Genomic DNA, 23,556 nt, shown 5'->3' with positions numbered 1-23,556 from the left:
ATCACCGTTAGGGAGTCGGACTAGTGAGTATTTTCACCCATTTTAGTTTTCTAAAACATTTACTTCCTATTAACTTTGTCCATTGCTGGTAAGAATAAATTTGAAACTACCTATAAATTTCCTAAATGCAACACATACACTGGCCACATTGCCCACCAAACATACTAAAATTTTTAAATGTTGTTAAATTAAATTGCTTCAGCTTTCCATTTTAGAAAGTATTTTATAAAGGTTATACTAGATGGAAGGCATTACTTTAACTGAGACTGTCCACCCGGCCTGTGGGATCTGCCCCCACCCACCCCTTAGACCTAGGTAGCATTGGGTGTCCCATTAAATGTGACTCTAAGAGAGGAATTAGAGCCCCAGAGTTTATGCATTCAGCCACCTTAAGGAGTCTTACAAAGGAACATACCAACACGAGAGAAGGCTATAGATGCTGCAGGCATTCAGATTTGAAGAGTAATTGGATTTAGTTGGTGTTATTTGGAGAAAGTAAAGTATGTTCAATTAATCAAAAATTATGTATTAATGCTCAAGGAGCAATGCATGGATGGAGAGATCTCAACCTGTACTCAAGAAATACATAGTCTAGTTGGGGATGTGTCAAATAAAACAAAATGATGATAGTAACAGTCACACTGATAGACCAGATGTTAAAGGCCAGAATTTCAGTATAAGAAGCTCAGTCCCTGCAGCAGTTTTCATTGGAGTTTTACTTGTGTCAAGATTACTTATGAGAAACATGGAAAAGTACTGAGCTCTGAAACTAAGAAATTATTAAAACCAGGTCAATTGAGGTTTGGCTTCCTACATTTCTGGAGACAAATCTGGTAAGCTTTGCTTAATGCTAATTCCCTGCTTGCTCGTTCTAACACCACATACAGTACCATGCAAGCTTCCCTGTGTCCATTTCAAGGGAATGCGGGTTACTCTCCCCTTAACTCCAGACCTTTCTGTCTAACTGCTTACTCAGTATCTCTGTTGAATGTCTAACAGGTATCTCAAACTTAACATGTCTAAAACTACGCTTCTAAAATGCCGAACCTGTTCCTCCTTCATCTTACTCATCTTTATTAATGGCAAAGCCAAAAATCTTTGAAACTTCTTTCTCTCACCCTGCACTTCCAATCAGTTGGCAAATTCTGTAAGCCATATCTTCAAAACATATTCAGAATCTACCACTTTTCTTTGCCCTCTATTTGTACCCTAGTCTAATCATCTTTCACCTAGATGACAATAACTTCCTAAATAGTCTCTCCTTCCACCCTTGCCCTTTCTCAAATTAGTTTCAATGGCTTGAGTGAACCTGTTAAAATATACATCCAGTGATGTCACTGTACTACTCAAAACCCTCCAGTGGCTTCCCGTCTTACTTAGTAATTGCTGAAGGCCTTATCATGACATATCAGGCAATATATTACCTGGCACTCAATAGCTTCCCCAATATTACTTTTTTTCTATTCTTCCCTCATTCACTTGACTCCAGGCACGCAGTCTCCTGGTTATTTCTTGATACATTAGGGATCCTTAGGGGCCTTTGCATGTGCTGATCCTTTTTCATGGAATACTACTTCTGGAGATATCTACATGGCAGCTCCCTCATCTCATTTAGATCTTGACCCAAAAGTCACTTTCTCAATAAGGCCTTCCCTGGACTTCTGGTCTAAAATGCCAACACCTTGCCTGATACATCCCCTTACTTGCTTTACTTCTTCTCTGCACTATGAGCAGGGATTTTTGCAAGTTTTGTTCATTGTTGTATTCAGGAATCTAGAATAGTCCCAGGTAGATAGTAAGTGCTCTATAAATATTTACAGAGTACATGTTAAATTAATTTGACCAACAATTGCTTTATTTGCTTTTCTAATACTTCCCTAGGGAATCCTAGAGGCTTTTCCGCTGTGGGCACTTTTGTGGCTCTGCTGCTAATGGTGCCAGGATCCCAGCCTAGTGTTTAGGTTTACAGAAGAGCTCTCTCTGAACCGGTGTGTGAATTTATTCGGGGATTACATCAGCCTTTTCAGATGAAGATTCCTTGATGTTCTGCTACATTGATTCACCATGTGCAGAATCACTTATTTTTCTTTTTTACTTTTAATTATTATGGATGCATAATAGTTGTGTACTTATATAGGGTACAGGTGATGTTTTGATACATGCATACAATGTGAATTAATCAAATCAGGGTAATTGGGGTATCCATCACCTCAGGCATTTAACATTTCTTTGTGTAAGGAACATTCCAGTTCTACTCTTTTAGTTATTTTAAAGTATACCCTTACTTATTGTTGATTATAGTCACTTTGTTGTGCTGTCAAATATTGTTCATTCTATCTAACTATGTTTTTGTACCCGTTAGATATCCCCACTTTAGCTCCCTCTTCTTGATAGCCTTCCCAGCCTCTGGTAACCATCATTCTATTCTCTATTTCCATGAGATCAATTTTTTTAATATTTAGCTCCTGCATATTAGTGGGGACATGCAATATTTGTCTTTCTGTGCTTGGCTTATTTCGCATAACATAATGTTCCCAGTTTCATCCATGTTGTTGCCAATGGCAGGATTTCATTGTTTTTTGTGGCAATATATTATAATATTCCATTGTGTACATTTACCACAATTTCTTTATCCTTTCATCTGTTGATGGACACTTAGGTTAATTCCATATCTAGGCTCTTGTGAATAGTGCTGCGATATATATGGGAGTGCATATTTTTCTATTTTTTAAATTTCTTCCTAGCTCTTTTTCTTTTAGCTCAGTGATTTTCAATGTTGGCTATGAGAGTCAGCAGGGGGAAATTAAGAAAACCTCACAGAGATTCTAATTCAATGGGTCTGGGTAGGGGAGGTAAGTGAGACCTGAGCCTCCTAGTTTTAAAAGCTCTCCAGACAATTATGTAATAATATGCAAGCGAGGGTTGCAACTCACTGCTCTAAGTGAATTGTTGTGTCTCAAATGTGTTTATTAACCTGTGTTCACATTCTCTGTTTCCATCTTTACATTGTTTTGAGAGGCTGAGGTATTTAAGATGTAGTCCCAGAATGCCATATATTTGTACTTATACAATATGAGATTGCATTTTAAACACCTCAGTCTCTCAGAATGAAGTAATGTGAAGCAGAGAATGTGCTCCTGGAAGAGACCTTCAGTTATAGTTAAGCTGAGTGAGGACAGGTTGTAAAGTTGGCACAATTCGGCAAGTATTTGTGAGTATCTATTGTGCACCTAATTCCTAATGCTGTATTAGGCACTGTGATGAAGCTGGGGGTTGAGGGGGAAGGATGATGATTGATTTATTCCTGCCCTCAAGGAAGTAAAGACTGTTGAGAAAACATTACAAAATAATATACTATGGAGGGTCAAATTATATGTACCTGATGCCATGAAATATAAGAAAAAGGGATGGGCTGGAGAATAGAAAGTCAAAATAGGCAGCATCTAATGATATTGCTTTATGAAGGAGAAATAAAAAAAAATAAATAATCAAGAGGCATGATAATCATGACCGCAAGTGAATAGATCCACCCAAGACTCTTGAGATAAACAGGTCTTGATCATGGCATGGACAAAACAATTTCTGTGGTCTGTGCTTTGCCCAGAATTAATTTTTGATTAGTGATGAACTTTGCATACAGCAGACAACTGTGATTTTCCTAATTGCAATGACAATTTAGGGTCTTGGTTTACTCTGGAAGCGTTCATCTAAGCAATGAAAGGTTTGGTGGATCAATGCACTCTAAAAATAAACCTTGTGAATAATGTTAATCCTTTCATTGACTGGTCCCTTCAACCAATTTTTACATACCAGTTATTGGCCATAAATCTTCTCTTCCAGGAATCTGACCTCACCTTCCGTCTGGCCAGTGGGCTTGTTATATGGCAGCCTATGTGGGAGCACAGGCAGCCCGAAGTCTCCGGCTTCACAGCACTGGTGAAGCCCATCAGGAACATCATTACAGGTTCGTGACTCAGGCACCCAGTGGGACAGTATTAGCAAATTCCCTCAAACATAGTAATTAGGGTGATGGATGATTTGCCCTTAAAATGCCAAAAAGAAGCAAATCCTTCCATGGAGTTAGCTACGTGTCCAGGACGGGGCTTACTCACATGAGGGGAAACTCCAAATCAAGGGAGCACATGCTTTTCTGCTATGTGACTTTGCATAAGTTATTTAAACTTTCTGTACCTCGGTTTCCTCATCTGTAAAATGGGAATTAAAATACCATATTAATAGTACTTACAGGATTATTATGACCAATAAACAGATTAATGTACGTAAAACTGCTTAGAAGAATGTCTGGCACATAGTAAGTGGCAGCTGCTATAATTTATTATTATTATTATTATTGCTACATCATCATCATCATCATTATCATGATAGATGGACTAGAGGCTTTTTAACAAAATCATCTTAGCATTTTATTGCTATCAAAGCATTTCACTTTGGGAATTGTCTAACTAAATAGTCCTATTGTGGAATTGTATAAGGAGCACAACCTGATAGATCAAAAAGTGCATGGTACGCTCATGTTTCACTCCAAATCTATTGCTTATTATGTATGTAACTTAACTTCCCTGAGCATTTCCATTTATGTGAAATGGAGATGATAATGCCACCTTATTGGGCTTTTTAGTAAGGAATGAGAGTGCACATAAAGTGCCTATGTTATAGTAAGTGCTTAATAAATTTTATCCTTCTAGTCCCAACTCTATTTTTAGCATCAACAATAAAATTTTAAGAGAGAAATTATGTGGAAAATCTATAGAAGCATATGTATACACATATATATATTAAACATATACACACATATATATGTATGTAGTTTGCTTACTTCATAAGGTTTTTGTGCAGACAGTAGAGGATTATGCATGTAAAAAGGCTTTATAAAGGGAAGGAAACTATAAATATATCCTTACACACTTTTTCCCCCTGTAACTTAACACAACCTTGCAAAGTACATGATAGGTTAAGGAATTGTGTAAACCAAGGAGTGCTGTATTACTCACATATTTGATAAGATGCTTATAGTGACAAATGCAGTCATTCAAAGGTAGGATGAAATTTTTTTCATATTTAATAAAAGTAGATTAATCCTACAACTTACATGTATACAAAACACTAACTCTTGAAATACATTATAAATTCAAGAGTAATAGACTGTCATAGGTTCAAATATCAAGAAACTAAGTAAATAAAGGTGTCATAGCCAGAAATATACCTCAGATTCCATATACGGAATGAGGTTAACTATGTTGAATTAAAACAATCTGAGAGTGAAGATAAGACAGATGTAAGAAGTTTCTTAAAAAACTGAAAACAATAGAAATAAGAGAAATGAATAAAATATACTAAAGTATAACAAAATTGTTAGTGAAACAGCCATAACTTTACAATGTGTTGATTAAAGAAATTTATTTTTTTAATGTTTTAAAGTCTATCCATTGCTTTCCTACATGAATGGGGAAGTCACTTCAAATTTAGTGCTCTCACTCTCTCTTTTTGACTAATCCATAAACTATCATTTGACACTATAAAATATGAAACCCACTAAGAAACAGCGTCCTTCCATGGAGGCTCTTGGACTATTTAGCTCACTCTCCTCTTGCTTCTGGATGGTATTCACAGTGGGTTTCTTTCCCTCTGCCTGATGCTCGTGGACTCAAAGTGATGTCCAGCATCTGAGGGGAAATTAGACTCAGCTTACACGGCAAGAAGAAAAAACAATGGTACATGGTGACATTAGCAAATCACCTTCTTTCTCAGCACCAGTTTACTCACAATTTAAATGAGACGTTACCATCTTCGTTTCCCACTGTTTCTGATCCTCAAGTAAAGATGCAGCTGATTTGCATCTTACCTCAGAGGCAGTTTAAAGTGATGGTTAAAGCACAGGCTCTGGAGAAGGGCAAGATGGCGGAGGAGAAAACCTCCAGCCAGAGTGTCTCTGCAAGAAAGACAGATTTTAGGTGAAAGTAAAAAAAATAAACAGGCAGACAAACACAGATCGGATGAGGGTCTGAAGGAAGGGTGCCTGAAAATACAGAAGACTCCACGGGAAGAAGTTGCAGAGGAGAACAGGAAGGAGAAAGGCCCCCGAGAGGCTTGGAGATGAGTGACGAGGGTAGGTGGAGCAGTTAAATTTCCCCTCTCTTGCATCGCAGACTGCTGGTGGGCTCCTGAGCGGTTGGAGAGACCTGCTAACACCAGCTCAGAGACAGCCGCCACCAGCGAGCAGTGAGCCTCTTGTGTACAGGGCACCAGGCTTCCAGCTCCCTTGGGGCACCTCCTGGCCCACAGACCCAAGCAGATCAGCAGGCGCCATATTGCTTTATTCTCCCCTTCCCTTTCCTTACCTGCAGCTGCCAAGAGAGACAATTTAGCCACCACAAGCAGGCATCTGCAGGGAATGAGACCTTTCCTTCTGGGACCCTGCAGCAGACTGAGGGGTACTCAGACTGTGAGCTCCTTACCTGCCAGCCCTCCCAGGTGCCACTTGCCTGGTGACTCCAGGAGGGCGGGGCAAATCCTGAGGCAGAGAGACATGGATCCAGCTTGGGCACCCTGTGGGTGACTTGAGACCAGCACTCCTCTCCCTGGCAGGGTCAGGGATTGATCTCCAGGGCCCATAGGACGGGCCTGCAGACCAGATCCCATACACCCAGGTCTCGATTGTATTGCCCTGGGGCACAGAAGGGATATTTGTGAGAGCCTACTGAGGTGGGTTTGCCTTCAGGGGCAGATCAGCATGCTTGAGGGGCAACCCTCCTCCCACAGGAGGGCTGTGTGCACAGCTCAGGCTGCAATCCTGGGCAGGGACCCTCCCTGCTGGCATCACAGCCACCTGGCAGAGACCCAGGAGAAACCGCAGAATAGGGGAGGGTGGAAAGGAGTAAGTCCTGCTCCAGACTGCAGGTCTCAGACACCCGCACCCCCACATGCAGACTTTTCGGCTGAGTGGGGCCATTTCAGCCTCTCCCTGGCAGCTTTGCCCAGAAGCAGAGAACAGAACTCAGACCCCTGCTAACAGCATTTGTGGAGCTTGAAGGCAGACTCACCCAACCCAGCTCCACCCAGACGAACTCTTCCACCTGCCCCTACTGAGGTGGAGAATAAGGACACACCTGGAAGTCGCAGGGTAGCACCCACCACCTGAGGCACTAGAGTGCCTCTTCAGAGGAGCAAGAATTGGTTACAGGACCCAGAAACTACACTGAAGCCTGCTCCTCCTAGCAAGTGCCACCTACTGACAGGGAGGTGATTCCGCACACCCTTTAAGTGCATCTACTGACTCATCATACAGGGTGTGGTCGAATTGTACCCACAAACACCACCTACTGGCTCAGAGACTAAACAGGGCGTGTCATAATTCAAACGAAAATCTACATGTAAGAAGGAACAACTGATCCAGATGGGAAGGAATCAGCAAAAGAACTCTGGAAGTATGAAGAATCAAACAGAAAGCACACCCCCAAAGGGGAACACCAGCTCTCTAGCAATGGACGTTAACCAAATTCAGAACACTAAAATGACAGGAGAAGAATTTCAAATATGGATTGTAAGAAAACTCAATGATATGCAAGAAAAAAATGGATAACCGACGCAAAGAAACAACAACAACAAAAATCCAGGACTTGGAAGAAAAATTCACTAAAAAATTGAAATATTAAAGAAAAATCAAACCAAACATCTGGAAATGAAGAATTTATTCAAGGAATTACAAAATATAGTGGAAAGCCTCAAGAACAGGAAAAATCAAACAGAAGAAAGAATCTCAGGGATTGAAGATAACAGCTTTCAATTAAATAAGTCAGTCACAGAGATAGGGCAGAGAAATAAGAGAAAAGAGCAAAGCCTACAAGAAATGTGGGATTATGTGATGAGCCCTAACGTGAGAATCATAGGCATCCCTGAGGGTGAAGAAGAAAATACACAAGGGTTGGATAGGCTATTTGAGGATATAATAGAGGAAAATTTCCCAGGCCTTGCTAAAAATCTAGATATACAGGTACAAGAAGCTCAGAGGACTCCTGGGAGATTCATTGCAAACAGGAAGACACCAAGTGCCCATCAATACATGAGTGGATTAATAAAATGTGGTGTATGTATACCATGGAGTACTGCTCAGCTATAAGAAACAATAGTGATCTAGCATCTCTTGTATTATCCTGGATAGAGCTGGAACCCATTCTAGTAAGTGAAGTATCCCAAGAATGGAAAAACAAGCACCACATGTACTCACCATCAAATTGATCAACTGATCAACACTTAAGTGCATATATAGTAATAACATTCATCGGGTGTCAGGCAGATTGTGGGACGGAGGGGATGGGATATACACACATAATGGGTGCAGTGTGCACTGTCTGGGGGATGGACATGCTTGAAGCTCTGACTCAGGTGGGGCAAGGGCAATATATATAACCTAAACATTTGTACCCCTGTAATATGCTGAAATAAAAAAAATAAAAAAAATAAAAAATAAAACAAAAATTAAAAAAAAATAAAGCACAGACTCTGGGTGGAAACCTTCATGTAAGGCGAGTGACCTTGGGCAAATTAAACTCCCTGTGGCTTAGTTTCTTCATGTGTAAAATGAGTATAATAATATAACAGTATTATAGAGTTATTGTAAGGGTTAAATGAGTCTATATAGTCATGTGCTGCATAACAGTGTTTCAGTGAATGACTAACTGTGTGTACTACAGTGGTCCCATAAGATTATGATGGAGTTGAAAAATTCTTATCACCTGGTGACATTGTAGCCATCATAACACCCTAGCTCAATGCATTACTCATATGTTTGGGGTGATGCTGGTGTAAACAAAACTACTTTGCTGCCAGTGATATAAAATTATAGCACATACAATTATGTATCGTACACAATTCTTGATAATGAATATGTTACTAGTTTATATATTTATTATACTATACTTTTATCATTATTCTAGAGTGCACTCCTTCCAGTTATAAAAAAGTTAACTGTAAAATAGCCTCAGGCAGGTCCCTCAGGTCACATTCCAGCAGAAGACATTGTTATCATAAGAGATAACAGCTACGTGCATATTATTGCCCCTGAAGCCATTGGAATGAGTTGTGGAGGTGGAAGACAGTGATACTGATGCTCCTGACCTTGTGTAGGTCTAGGCTAATGTGTGTGTTTGTGTCTTAGTTTTTAACAAAAAAGCTTAAATAAATAAATAAATAAATAATTTTAAAGTAGAAAATAGCTTATAGAATAAGGATATAAAAAAGTAAATACTTTCTGTGCAGCTGTACAATGTATTTGTGTTTTGAACTAAATGTTATTGTAAAAGAGTCAAAAATTTAAACATTTAAAAAGTTTCTGAAGAAAAAAGTTACAATAACATAAGGTTAATTTATTATTTAAGAAAGAAAAATTTTTGATATAAATTTAGTAAAGCCTAAGTGTACAGTGTTTATAAAGTCTACAGTAGTGTACAGTAATGTCATAGGCCTTCATATTCACTCACCACTCATTCACTGACTCACCTAGAGCAACTGCCAGGGCTGCAAGCTCCATTGGTGCCCTATGCAGGCGTACCATTGTTTATCTTTTATACTGTATTTTTCTGTATATTTTCTATGTTTAGATATATAAATACTTACCATTGTGTCATAATTGCCTACAGGATTCAGTACAATAATATGCTGTGCAGGTCTGTAGCTTAGGAGCAATAGGCTAAACCATATAGCCTAGATGTGTAGTAGGCTACGCTATCTAGGTTTGTGTAAGCACACTCTATCATGTTCCCGCAACAAGAAATTACCTAGGGATGCATTTGTTAGAACATATCCTCATCCCTAAGTGACACATGACTATAACACGTAAAATGCGTGGAAAGGAACGACATATATTAGGTGCTGAGTAGATGTTAGCTATAATCATTATTTTTAGTATTGCACCTTAACATACTGAGTCCGACTGAAGAGATGAATATTTACATTGATAACCTGGAAATACTAAGACTTTTTAATTATTTAATATCTTTTACAACACATATTATTAAGGTAATAATGATCTATTAAAATGGGTTTTTTTATTTGAAAATGAAATGAACTCAAGAAATAAAATGAACTTAGAAACTTATAAAATTCATGATGAAATTTCTTCCACTTTGCAGCCAAGAGAAGTTCTCCCATCAACAGTCAAAGTCAGATCTGTGACTCACCAAATCAAGACACAAGACATCTAGAGGTTGGTTTACTATAATCGTGAGAAGGGAGGCAGTAATTCCTTGAATGTAATATAGTGTGAAGGGAAAGATGTTAATTCTAGAATCATACTGCCGGGCTCAAAGCTATTTTTTTTCCCTCTAAATGTGAAACTTTTAACAGCCTCAGGTGTTTTATCAGTCAAGTATGAAAATTAATTTTCTATATCTCCCGAAAGTGTGGAGGTGCTGAAACAAGACAATACATGACTAGTGTTTTATCTCAATGGTTAGTGTGTAATAAGTAGTGCTTTATCTCAATTGCTAGCATGTAACACTCAATAAATGTTAGTTATCATTATTTATCCAAGATTATGTAAAGCAGCCTCTTTTTCTCAATTATTGAATCTACTAGTGTTTGTTAGGTAACTCCAGTGTACGTAGGATAGTCCTGGGGGAGTGTAGAAAGGAGTCATAAGACATAGTCCTACCCCTTAAAGAATCTAAAGTTTAATGAGTCGTCAAGATAAACCCACATAAAATAGAAGATGCAAAATAAAAAAGAACATAATTCAATACAAATTTGTCACATTTAGTTCAGAAAAGAAAGAAATGAGACCAGGGTAGTTGAAAGCTACACAGAAATGTATACTGCCATTAACTTAACCTGTCATTAGATGACCCGCTTTCACTTTCAGTTCAACATGTTCAAAGTGAAACTTGCTGCCTTCCATCAAAACAGGATCCTCTTTCCAACTGATACATTACTGCCAAGAGTATTAGCAGTCTTTTTACCCTCCATGCTGGAAATTTTGGAATCCTATTATTAATATAGCCACCATTTACTGAGCAATTACTAAATACAGATACTGTGATTTATGTGCTGTAAGATGAACGTGTTTTTTACATTTAACCTCTTTGAAATTGAGTGTGCTTGATAATCTTTGGCCTTTTATAATCTCCCTACTAGTAGCAGTCTTCACATGGTTGTCATTCTTGTGCCTCATAAATTTGATCATTTCCAGCATCTAAATTTAAAGCATCAGGGTCAGAAGTATGTCAGATGAAATGGTGGAGAACTCTTTTAAGAAACAATACTCTTAAGAAATAACACTCCTGATCCAGAGGAAGTTATTCTTTGGAAAAACTTAAATATCAACAACTCTGAATTGATAATTCTAAATGTGAAGAAGTTCTAAAAATATCTACACCAATTTATTTCACTTACACTTTCCTTTTACATATACCTGGGCTGGATATATAATCAAAAGCTATGCCTAGATAAGTCTAAAACAGCTCTTTCAACAACTATGAAATAAAAAGTCCTCAATGATAAGAAATGAAGTGTCCTAATTTAATTCACAGGGTCTTTTTTTTGCTTAATGGAACATAAAATAGTGATACGTCTTGTAAGTGATAACATCTTAGGTACAATGAAATACGTTATGTTCTACGTAATCTCTGTTTGATTTCTTGCTGTGTCACATTGTTCTTTTCATTATGTTGCTCAGATGTGCTCTGTATTCTGTATGCCCACCACTAACCTGCAAGTTCAGGACTTCATAACTAGATTGCAGCTGGAACTACCTAATTGGATTTTCTACCTCTCCTCTTTCCTCCTTCACATAAATGTCACTTAAAAATTCCTGACTAATTTTCCTAATGCATCATTTGTTTATTAACTTGTTATTTCACATAAACTATTATATGCAAAAAAGCTGTCCTATTATCATATCCCTGCCTCCTTAGGAACCTCTAGTGGATCCTGTTGATCATCAGCTCAAGACAAAACTCCTGTCCCTGGTTCTCCGTGCCTTCCACCACCTGGCACCATCCCTCTTAAATGGCCTTATGTCTCATCCTTTTAGTCAGTTAAGCATTGCCTCCAACTTACAGTGCATGCTCATTTTAGCCTCTGGTGTTTTCTCAGACTTGTTTCCTCTAACAGAATGCTCTTTCCTCCTTCTCATTTGTCTAAATTTTATCCTTGTAAGGACAAATTAAGATCTCAATTCCCTGTGAACTCTTGTCTAATTAGTCTAAACTTACACTGCCCAATATGGAAGCCACTAGGCCCATCTGGCTATCCACCACTTGAAATATGGCTAGTCTGGATTGAGGGTGTAAAATGTACACTGGATTTTGAAAATGTAGTATTAAAAAAAAGAATGTAAACATCTTCCTAATTTTTATATTGATTATATGTTGAAATGATAATTTGGGGTTAAACAGAATATATTATTAAAATTAATTTCACTTGTTCCTTTTTACTATGTTTAATGTGTCCTTTAAAAATTTAAAATCATATATGTGGCTGTTTGTGGCTTACATTATATTTCTAATAGACATGCTGCTCTAACCTGTGCTTACCTGTCTTAAAACTTAACTGTAAGCTGTTGAATTTAAGGCTCAGATTCATCTTAGATTTTTTTTAATCTCCCAAATTACCTAACATGAGGCACACATAAGTATATTCATGCTAAAGGAATCTTTGATCAAGTTCAGAGGACTTCATGAAATTTCTAACTGTATTGATCTCTCCGTACATACATCAGCATTGAATAATGCCTTATTTTGTGCATAAAAATAGAAATTGTAAGGACTAAACTACTATGATAGATTTTTGAGGGTCTTTATACTTTAGTGAAAGATTTCATCTGTAAGATCTATGGGAAAATATTGCACGTTACCTGGCCAGCATTACATTTAGCAGCTAAATGTAATTAAAATAAGCTACTTGGTAAGAGAATTGCTGAATGTATACTTATAAATCAGAATAAAGGTCATCATGTTCAATTGGAAAAATGTATTGCACCGCTCCGCTGATGAACAATGAAAAAACTCGGACCTTGCACTTCCATTCTCATGTTCTGCCTTCAATTTGATTAGCTTCTAGTAACCTGGTGCTTGTTTTTAGCCTCATGCCTCTGTTCAGTTCACCTCAGTATGATGGGTTGTTGATTTGTAACTCTCCTATACTGGATGTGGAGGTGAAAAAAGAATCAAGGGCAAAATGAAATAAAAATATTTGAAAGTATTTAGCCTAATGCTTGGAATGATACAGGTGCTCTCTAGAAGTCTGTTTCCAAAATTCCTTGGACTATGACATTATAATCAGTTGTGCTGAAAAAAATAAAAAACCCGTATAAGTAACCATGTTTGTAATATGGTTGTTAACTCTAGACGATATATCTGAAGGAAGAAAACCCACTAACCTGCTATCTCCATCTCCCAAAGGGACTCCAGGTGGTCTGTGAAACATTCCAGTCGGATTCCATCTCACCCAAGGCCACCATTTCAGGCTGCCACCGAGGAAATTCCTTTGATGGAAGTCTGTCCTCCCAAACTTCCCAGGAAAGAGGCCCATCACATTCCAGGTACCTCATTGCAATGTTAGAGGCAAAATGTATCACTGGTCACCAAAAATTAAATGTGCACTTTTAGCTACTATTATAACCTCTGTTCCTTAAAATATTTATGTGCATGATATGTGTATACACATTCTTAGTCGAGGTATAATTAGATTAATAATTGCAGAAATATGCTATCTCATTTACACACACTAGGGTGGAAGTGGGAAGACATGTCTGATTTAATGAGATATCTGATTAGATACTATTTTTAACGTTTAAGTGCAGAAACTCAAATGATGGTATTGAGAGATTATGTTCCAGAGATGTTAAAGGACTTGTTTTAACATATAAGGATACTTTATACCAGCAGATCTTTGTATTAAAATGAGTGCTTCTAAAGTACCGGGAATTTAAAAGTGTGCTCTTCATAAACATTCCAACCTTGCCCCTATTATTTAATATACATAGTGAATATACTTGAAAACATCTTCCCCAGAAATAAGAACTAGTCTATTGCTTCCTACTCCCTGCTGAAACTATGGACACCTGAAGTCAAGAGGTTTGCCATTCCAGCAAGCGTCCCTGAGATCATTTAAATATCCTTACTTTCAAAAGAAATTACAGCCTAGTGGATAGTATTTTTTTAAAAAGGTATTTAAGAAATAGTTTTGTTGAGGTGTAATTTATATAGCATAAAATTCACATCTTTTAAGTTTACAGTTTAATGATTTTTAGTAAATTTACAGAGTTGAGCAACTATCACTGCAATTCAATTTTAGAACATTTTCATCACCCAAAAATATCCCTTGTGCCCACTTGCAGTCAATCCCATTCCCACACCCAGCTCCAGATAACCACTAATATACTTTCTGTTGGGTTATACTTCTAGACATTTCATGTAAATAGATTTACACAGTTTGTGGTCTTTTGTATGTGGCTTCTTCCACTTAGTATAACGTTTTTGAGTTTATCCACATCATAGCATGTATCAGTAGCTCATTTCTTTTTATTGATGAATAGTATTCCCTTGTAAGGATCTATCATATTCCCTTTATCCATTCATCAGTTGATGGATATTTGGGTTGTTTCCACATTTTGTCTACTATGAATAATGCTGCTGTAAACATTCACTTAAAAATTTTGGGGGGGCATAGGTTTTCACTTCTGTTGGATAAATACCTAGGAGTGGAATTGCTGGGTCATATGGCAAATTTATGTCTAATTTTTTAAGAATCTGCCAAACTGTTTTCCAAGATGGCTGCACCATTTTACCTTCCCACTAGCAATATATGTGGGTGTATTCATCTGTATTCTTGGTAGCACTTGTTATTGTCTGTCTTTTATTATAGCCATTCTAGTGGGTGTGAAGTGGGATCTGATTGTGCTTTTAATTTACTTTTCCCTAAAGGCTAATGATATTAAATATATTTTCATGTGCTTCTTAGCTATGTGAAAATCTTCTTTGATGAAATGTCTATTTAAATGTTTTGCTCACTTTTTAACTGGGTTACCTTATTATTAAATTTTAAGAGTTCTTTCTATATTCTGGATACAAGAACTTTAAAACAAATAGATTCAGAAATATTTTCTCCTAATATCTGACTTGCCTTTTCATTTGATAATTTTTTAAATGATTTACCTGTATCTGGCACTAAAACCAGGTAACATGGGTACAGTATTTTTAAAAGATTTCTTAGAATTGTTAAAAGCATGGAGTCATATAAATACAATTGTTTTTTAAATGCAATACTGTTATGTTTTGCTTTAAAAAAATAGTATGTAAAGAATGTGTTTATCTTTGTGTCTTTATTTAGACTTCAAAAACAAGAGACCCAGTTAATAATCTACTGATTGAGAATATAAAATTTTGACAGCAATTTTTGTTGTCTAAACAGAGCTATTTGTGTTTATTCATTGATTTACTGTCCTGGGGCAATGACGATGATGAGTACTTCGTATCATAAGTGAAATCTAAAAAAGTTTAACTCACAGAAGTAAAGAGTAGAATGGTGGTTATGGTTGGGGGAGGGGAATGGATGAAAAAAGGGAAGATGTTGATCAAAGGGTACAAAATTTCAGTTAAATGAGAGGAATAAACTTTAATTAGCTATTGCACAGAATGGTGACTATAAGAAGTAATAATGCATCCTATATTTCAAAATTACTAAAAGAGTAGGTTTTAAATGTTTTCACCACAAAATAAAAGTATGTGAGGTGATGGATTTGTTAATTAGTTTGATTTAATCACTCTACAATGTAAACACATATCACATTGTACTCCATAAATATGTAATTATACAATTATTATTTGCTAATTAAAGTATAATTTTAAAAATTAAAAATACTGTGGCAGGAGCTCTGTGAGGACTTCCAGTCCATTCTTCTGTCACTTAGCTGATGCACAAACAACATTAGCGTAAACGCTTTAAGCAATGAGGAATTCAGTACTCTCTGATGAATCCCATTTCATATTTAGATAGTGCTCTTTAGTGGAATGTCCTTCTTATATTTGACCAAAATTTGCTTTTCAATAGTTTCTGCGTATGGTTCTTGAATTAGTTTTTTTGTTTTTTTACTATTGTGTAACAAATTACAACAAGCTTAGTGACATTAACCAACATGCATTTATTATGTCACAATTTATTATGTAGGGAGAAATGCAGGCACAACCTAGGGTTCTCTGGGTTCTCTGCTTCAGGGTCTTACCAAGTTGAAATCTAGCTGTCAGCATGAACTCCAGTCTCCCTACAGGCTTGACTGGGGAGAGATTCACTCACTTACAACAAGCTCCCTCAGGTTGTTGACAGAATTCATCTCCTTGCAGTTACAGGACTAAGGTTTCTGTGTTCTTGCTGAGTATCAGTGAGGGCGCTGGTCTCAGATCCTAGAGCCTGCGCACAGCTCATTTCCACGTGCCCTTTTCCATAGGCTACCTCAAAACATGGCAGCTTACTTCTTCAAAACCAGCAAGGAAGAGAAATTCTAATTTCAGTCTGCTAATACAGAGTCTTTACAATATCACATAACCACAGGACATGATGTCTCATCACCTTTGTCATCTAAAGTAACCTAATTATGGGAGCGACATGCCATCCACCTCTGCCATATTCTATCGGTTATAAGCAAGTCACAGGTCTTGCCTGCACTCAAGAAAAGATTATAAAGGATTTGAATACCATCAGATGGGAGTCAAGGATGCCATCTATAAAATCTGTGAAAACTCTTCCCATGTTAACCTTCCACTTATACAAAAGTAACTATCATGACCACCCCACTCCCACAAAGCTCTCATTTTATTTGATAATGACAGTGACTCACAAAGTTATAAATGGCATAATTAAAGCATATTTGGGGGAAGATAGTTTACTTAGGACACAAACTAAAGAGAATAACAATAAGAACTACCTTTTTTGGAAATCTACATGGGCAAAACAGTGCTAGAGTCTTTACATTTATGGTATTATTTAAATGTTCATTTATTCATTTATTTCTATTTCAGTGGATGGCACTACTATGGACCCAAATATCCTAGTCAGAAATATGAGATTCACTCCTCCCCAAGCACTTCACATTCTGCCTTCTTAATATTTCCCAAGTCCTTTCCATTCTCTCCAACCTCATAGTCACTGCCTTAGTTCAGATTCTTATCGTTTCTTACATGGATTTCTGACACTGCTTCCAAACTAATATTTCTACATTCAGCAGTGCCTCCTCCTAGCCCATTACATATGTTACCAAAGTGATTTACAGTATCTGTGGACTCAAGAGACACATTATCTACACCAAATATACCCAACACACAATGATGAAATAAGCATAGGATACCTGCTGTGGACATGTCTATTCAAAGGAATGAAATGGGAGGCACTGGTCCTTATCAGTTATGAAATTAAGCTGGAAAAATGTTAAAAACTCCTTGATTAGAATTCAGTCCTACTCTTGCCCATGGCCCTTGGCTCCACCTCTGGGCTATTAATTTGATCCTCTAAGTCAACTTTCCTTTTTTAAAAAAGGTGTCATGTGTATATGGCTCATTAGTTTTCTCAGCTTTCTTCTTGCCAGTAAAGTTTTGGGGGTTCAATAGCCTCTTTTTATTTTGCACTGTCTCTGGAAGTGTTTGTGCTGATACAATTCTTTTAAAAACCTTTGAGTCCACTGTGAATCCTATTGGGGTCCACTAGAATGGACAACATCCATATCCACCAATCTCTTTGAGATAATCCCATCTCTACCTTAGGCTTCTGTTGAAGTGTACCACCCGTAAGTTTCTTAGATGTCATATATATATATTTGAATAACACTCTCAAAGTCTGTAGAGGGCCTTTTGTCTGATGAAACAGTATTCTGAGGTACGGCCTTAGATCATTCAGAAGTCTTAACAAATGACCTTACAGCTTCACCTTTGGCTCATCCTTAGATCATGTTTTTCCAACAGTACCCTAGATTTGATGTTTGTTGGAAGCTGTTTTTTAATTTTAGCGTTATCTGCCATCTAGAGAGGCTGAGAATTTTCAGAATTATCCAGTCCCAGATTATTAGTCTTTAACAGTTCTTCCTTTAGTTCATATCTTTTCTCTCTCAATTTACTATAAGCAGCAAGAAGAAATCGGAAGGCAACTTCAACACTTTATTTGGAAATATACTTTGTTTGATCACCCAGTTATTTAGGCACCTTTTTATTAGCTTTCCACCTCATAGCAAGCAGCTTCCTGTCGCTACATAATAAAGATCCCTCTCCTCCAGTTTCCAATGGTATGCTGCTTCTTGTTAAGTCCTTCTCACCAGCAGCCTCCTCAAAGTTCAGGAGTTCTACTCACAGTCTGTACAAGGCAAGTCATGCTTAAAAAACAAAACAAAACAAAACACTCCTCAAAGTCTATACTGCTTCTACCTACTGTCTGGTTCCACAATAATTCCCAAAATCTAGGGTTTTATCTTGGTACCAAAATCTGTATTCATTATCAATTTCTGTATAACAAATTATCTTAAATCTTAGCAGCTTAAAACAAAAGACATCTATTATCTTACATAGTTTCTGAGGCTCATGAATTCAGAAACAGCTTTGCTAAGTGATCATGGCTCAGGGTCTCTCAAGATGTTGGCCAGGACAGCAGTCATCTGAAGACTTGACTGGTTTGCAGGACCTGCTTTCAAGCTCCCTCAGATGGCTGTTGGCCAGAGGACTCAATTTTTCACCATCTGGGGGTTTCTCCATAGTGCTGCTCAAGACATGGAAGCTGGCTTCTCTCAAAATAAATTATCCAGGAAAGACAGGGAGCAACCAAGATGAAAGCTTCAGTGTCTTTTATAACCTAACCTCTGAAGTGACATACCATCACATCTGTCTTCTATGGATCACATCAACTAACTCTGGGACAGTGTGGGAGGAGGCTACACAGGGTCTACATACCAGGAGGCAGGAGTCATTGGAGCTATCTTTTAGGCTGGCTATAATAAACAATAATGATGTAATGTCACCATTTGTTAAAATTATTATGACTATTTCTGTACATTTCCTTCACATCAATTATTGAGTATTCTTCCTCCCCTAATTTTGCTTTATACAAATTCCAAAAAGTTTAATTTAATTAAAATAAGAGTAATTTCTTACTTTGAATACTATGCATCTACCTGACTTAAAAAAAAAATCATAAAGACCAAAAGTAGAGTAAAATTTTGAGGTCATAAAATATCCATGGTTTTATATTTCTTATGTAATTTTTCTCAGCCATAGTTAGCATTAGAAATTTATAAATATAAACGCAAATGGTGTTTGTTTTCTCTGACAAAATCCATGTTAATGGTTCCAATCTGATTCGCCTGTAAAAACAAAGCCAACTATAATGTCCAAGATTCTTCTTTGTTGGTGGACATTTTTCCCCATTCTCTGATACTACTACATTGAAGCATCTTCATATACATGCATGTATATGCATTCTGTGACACATATATGCACACAGTCACCTACAGCACGCATCTGTTCACATGTGTGATTTAGACATGAATCCGTGGCACTTTGGAAAAACGAATTAGGTCTTCTTGCTGCCTAGCTGCAGTGGTTGGTTGCCATGGAAATGAGGCACAAGGTAACTTTCAGAAAATGCTAATGTTAACGTGTCTTCATTGGAAGAGTTTATGTATTAGTCAGAAATGAAGAGAACTTTAATAACAAATCAATGCTAATATCCTAGCAACAAAAACTGTCTGCTTCTATCAAACACATTCAATTCATTATGTCTTTTGCTCTGACCTTGACTGAACTGCACATCAGTCTTACCTGCACTCTGCAACCAGTGAAAAGGTAGCTAGGTTTTTTAATTACTGTGAGATTTCATCTTTAATTACTACATGCATAGACTTAATTTATGTTTCATTAAATACTGCATAGGGTCAAGACTGATTTCCACGGTTCTCTGCCTGCATAGATTGTTGGTTATTTCCAGAGTGCTTATCTGCCTTCAATACTCTCTAGTTTCAGTTCCCTATCCTAATTCATAACAACTTGGTTTTCCGCAGCCATAGTTGCTTGGAAAATAGATTAAAGCAATTCTTACCTTTTTTTGTCATAATCATTATTTTATGCATATAATTTTGTATAACGCTAATTATAGAAAAAATTTTGAATGTATAAAATATTAAAAAATAAGTAAAAATCACCCATGAGTACATCAGGTAGCTATAAACATCAACTTTTTTGATATGTGCTTCTGTTCATTATTTTTACATATATCATTTAGAAAAAAAGTTGTATCCATATTCTTTAATAAAATTTCATTTTTTATTTTTATAAGTTATTCTACAAAATAACTTATAGAATTGTAGAATATTAGAGTTGAAAAGAACTTTTCTATCACATTTTTATGTAGTTATGTAAATTCATTTTCCACATGCTAATTAGTTTGGTAGTTAATTAAAATGACTTGTATCAGTTATTAATAGTTCGTGACAAGTTCATTACATCTGATAATGCTGTCCTAAATGATATAAAAATTTTGCTTTTTAGAGATGAGTCAGTCCAGTATAGCTCACACTTTAAGTCAAATAAACTAGTGCTTGAATAATACCTTAAAAGCAGGTGCTGGAGGTTATAAATATTTGCCACAGAATGTTTTAATTCATTATTGTTTCAAATGAGTCTCTTTCCATATTAAGCAATTGAAATGTGAAATTACTTAACAAATTTTGATTACATAAGATACAGACATGTTTTTAGTCTCTGATCACAGCCTAATATTGGTGGGGTCTTGCTGTTCTGCAGCCCATAATCTGCTGAACTGATAAATGCTGTTAGAAAGTAGTTAACAGCTACGGGACTCAATGATGCAGTTAGTAATTACTTTCCAGTCAAATAAATTTTGTGTGTAGAGAGAGACATAAATCTAGTCACTGGTGCCCTCAGGAACAAAATTGTCAACATATTATCTCAGTTGTGGCATTTCCATATAGGAATTATTTTTGATGTTGGCCTAAAGGTGCAGAAATCATGCATTACATGTTTCTCAAGGGCAGTTGTCTTTCCATCTTATTAAGAGTATCTAAGAAATACCTGGGGATATTGTTTAAAATAAAGATTCCTGGAGCCTATCCTCAGAAATTCTGGTTTAATAAGTCTGTGGTAAGACCTGGTGCCTGCATTTTTCCCAGCCTTTCTCCTCCCTTTCCTCCTTGGGGTTCTCGTAGAAATGGTTCGCTGGCATCTCATGTGGAGCACTGCTCTAGAAATTTGAAATAATTTATGAAACTCCCTAATCTAGTTTACTAACTAGAAACATTTCATTCTCTAAGATGTAGGGCAGAAAGTAAAAGGGTAAAGAATAACTATAGCTAGTCCAAGGCAGAGAAATAATCCTGTCGAACTACTAATATCCGATTTAATTACAGCAGCCCAGTCAAGAAAACAATGGTTTTCACAGGCTTTTGTAATAAATCAAATGATTGTCACAAAGCCTTGAGGACCTAAAATTACCCAGCTGGTATCCAGCCAACCTTATACTTTGTCTTTTCTTCATAAATCCAAGAGTACAGCGCTGAAAGAGAAAAGAAACGCCATTATCTTAAGTATAAATAATAGGCTGAGAAGAGTGGTTAGGTCATGCTTCTTAAGAAAGAGAAATGGGATGGGTGGGGGAAGGAAAGAGTATTGAAAGCCTTTTAGGAAACAGGTAAAAATGAGAATCAATGTTGTCACTTTCCCTCAAACTGGTTTGGAGGTGTAATCTGTCAGTGTCTCAGGAGGAAGCAAGTGGCCCATTGGCCAGTTTGAAAAGATATCAAAACAGAGGTCATTTATAAAAAAGGATGAATTTGGAGCTGAGAGACAATAAATCAATAACTGGCACATCAGGGCAGGCATGATAGAGAATGAGGTTGAAATGGTAAACCCAGTCAGATTATGTAGGCCTTGTTGGCCACTGTAAGGAGTTTGCATTTTATTCTAACGGTGAATGACTAATCTATTAGAAGGGCTTGAGCAGAAGCATGCATGGAGGAATAAGAGAAGAAACAATGAGACCAGTAGGAAGTCGTTGCAATAAGCCTAATGAGAGATGTTGGTGATTAGAACTAGGGTGGGGTCCTGTACAACTGATGAGAAGTGGTTGGAAAGAGAATCTATGAGAGTTTATCATGGATTGAAGGTTGTCATGTAACTTATGTCCAAAGAGTATTCTAGTTTTCTGGAAAAAGGATAAACTCTGGCATAGCACATGTGGAAATTTAAGGGATTATAGGAAGCTTTTCTTCATATAACTGCCAACTCAGTGAAATAATTAGTATTGTAGCACCTTTTGTGTTTGAATTTCAACTTACATTTAATTTCCTGTTTGTGAATTAAAATATTCAAGAATGTTAGACTATAAGAGAGCATTAAAATTCAAAACCACTGTGCACATGGGCAATGACCCCTCAACACACAATAACAATGCTATTAACAAGAGTTGAAATAACAAAGTATGACATATGTCTTGATATGGAAGTAGAAAGGCTATAAAAATGATTCACAGGGCATCAGACATAGTCTGGGTCTGTATTTTTGAACTTTTTACTGCAACACACAGTAAGAAATATATTTTACTAATGACTTGACAAACGTGTGAAGTGAGACAAAATTTTCACCAAACATACAAGTCCTTACTCCGTACATTTTATTCTAGTTAATCGATTAATAGTAGCTGTGTCCTATTGAATTATTTTCTTGAGCCACTAATGAGTCATAAGCCTTCAATTCAAAAAATATGGGCCAGAGAAGTTTAGGGAGATCTCTCCTTCTCACTGTCAGTGCCTGCATTTTTTGTAAGAGCTCTTTTGTGTGAGGGCAGTACCCATCTACTAGCTGATGGCAGGGTACAAAAATTTCTCTTTGGCATCATCTGACTCAGAAGGAAATTGTACTTAGGGGTTAAGTTTAGACTTTGTTTATTTGTTCATTTTTTTAAAGTTTAGACTTTAGATTTAAGATACCATCTTGGATCCCAGAAGATCTAAGTTCATATTTTGTCATTTATTGTCTGTCTTCTTCACCAGACCGTATGTTCCTCAAGGTGAGGAAGTTAAGCTTACCTTCATACCCACTAATGCTTCAGTCAGTTCAGGCTGCTATTACAAAGTGCCATAGCCTAGGTGGCTTATAAACAACAGAAATGTATTTCTCACAGTTCTGGAGGCTGGAAATTCAAGATCAGGGTGCCAACATGGTCAGGTTCTGGTGAGGGCCCTCTTCCAGGTTGCAGACTGCTGTCTTTTTGTTGTGTCCTCATATGGTGGAAAGAGGGCAAAAGAGCTCTCTGGGGTCTCTTATAATGGCATTAATCTCATTCATGAGGACTCTACCCTCATAACTTAATGACCTCCTAAAGGATCCACCCCCTAATGCCACCATATTTAGGGTTAGTATGACAGCATATGAATTTTGGGGGACACATTAGTTCATTGTACCTAAGATATCTAAGATATTGCATTATACTGAGTAAATGCTTAAAACTATTTTGTAGTGGAATGAGACTGAACATTAAGTAATGAATATATCA

The 23,556-nt window shown here is 36.9% G+C and overlaps 1 protein-coding gene across 2 annotated transcripts in view; it reads left to right on the top strand.

Moving 5' to 3' along the window:
- The window catches only part of UNC80 (unc-80 homolog, NALCN channel complex subunit), a 188,401-nt gene that overhangs the window by 6,079 nt on the left and 158,766 nt on the right, over positions 1-23,556 (top strand). For both annotated transcript variants that reach the window (XM_045559184.1, XM_045559183.1), the window contains exons 5-7: positions 3,841-3,964; positions 10,149-10,222; positions 13,416-13,555. In XM_045559184.1, coding sequence (XP_045415140.1) covers positions 3,841-3,964; positions 10,149-10,222; positions 13,416-13,555 — 338 coding nt within the window. The remainder of the gene's footprint in view (positions 1-3,840; positions 3,965-10,148; positions 10,223-13,415; positions 13,556-23,556) is intronic.

This window comes from Lemur catta, chromosome 8, assembly GCF_020740605.2.
Source record: "Lemur catta isolate mLemCat1 chromosome 8, mLemCat1.pri, whole genome shotgun sequence".
NCBI lineage: Eukaryota > Metazoa > Chordata > Mammalia > Primates > Lemuridae > Lemur > Lemur catta.
The sequence above is the reverse complement of the archived record's forward strand: the minus strand, read 5'-3'. Positions and strand labels throughout refer to the sequence as shown.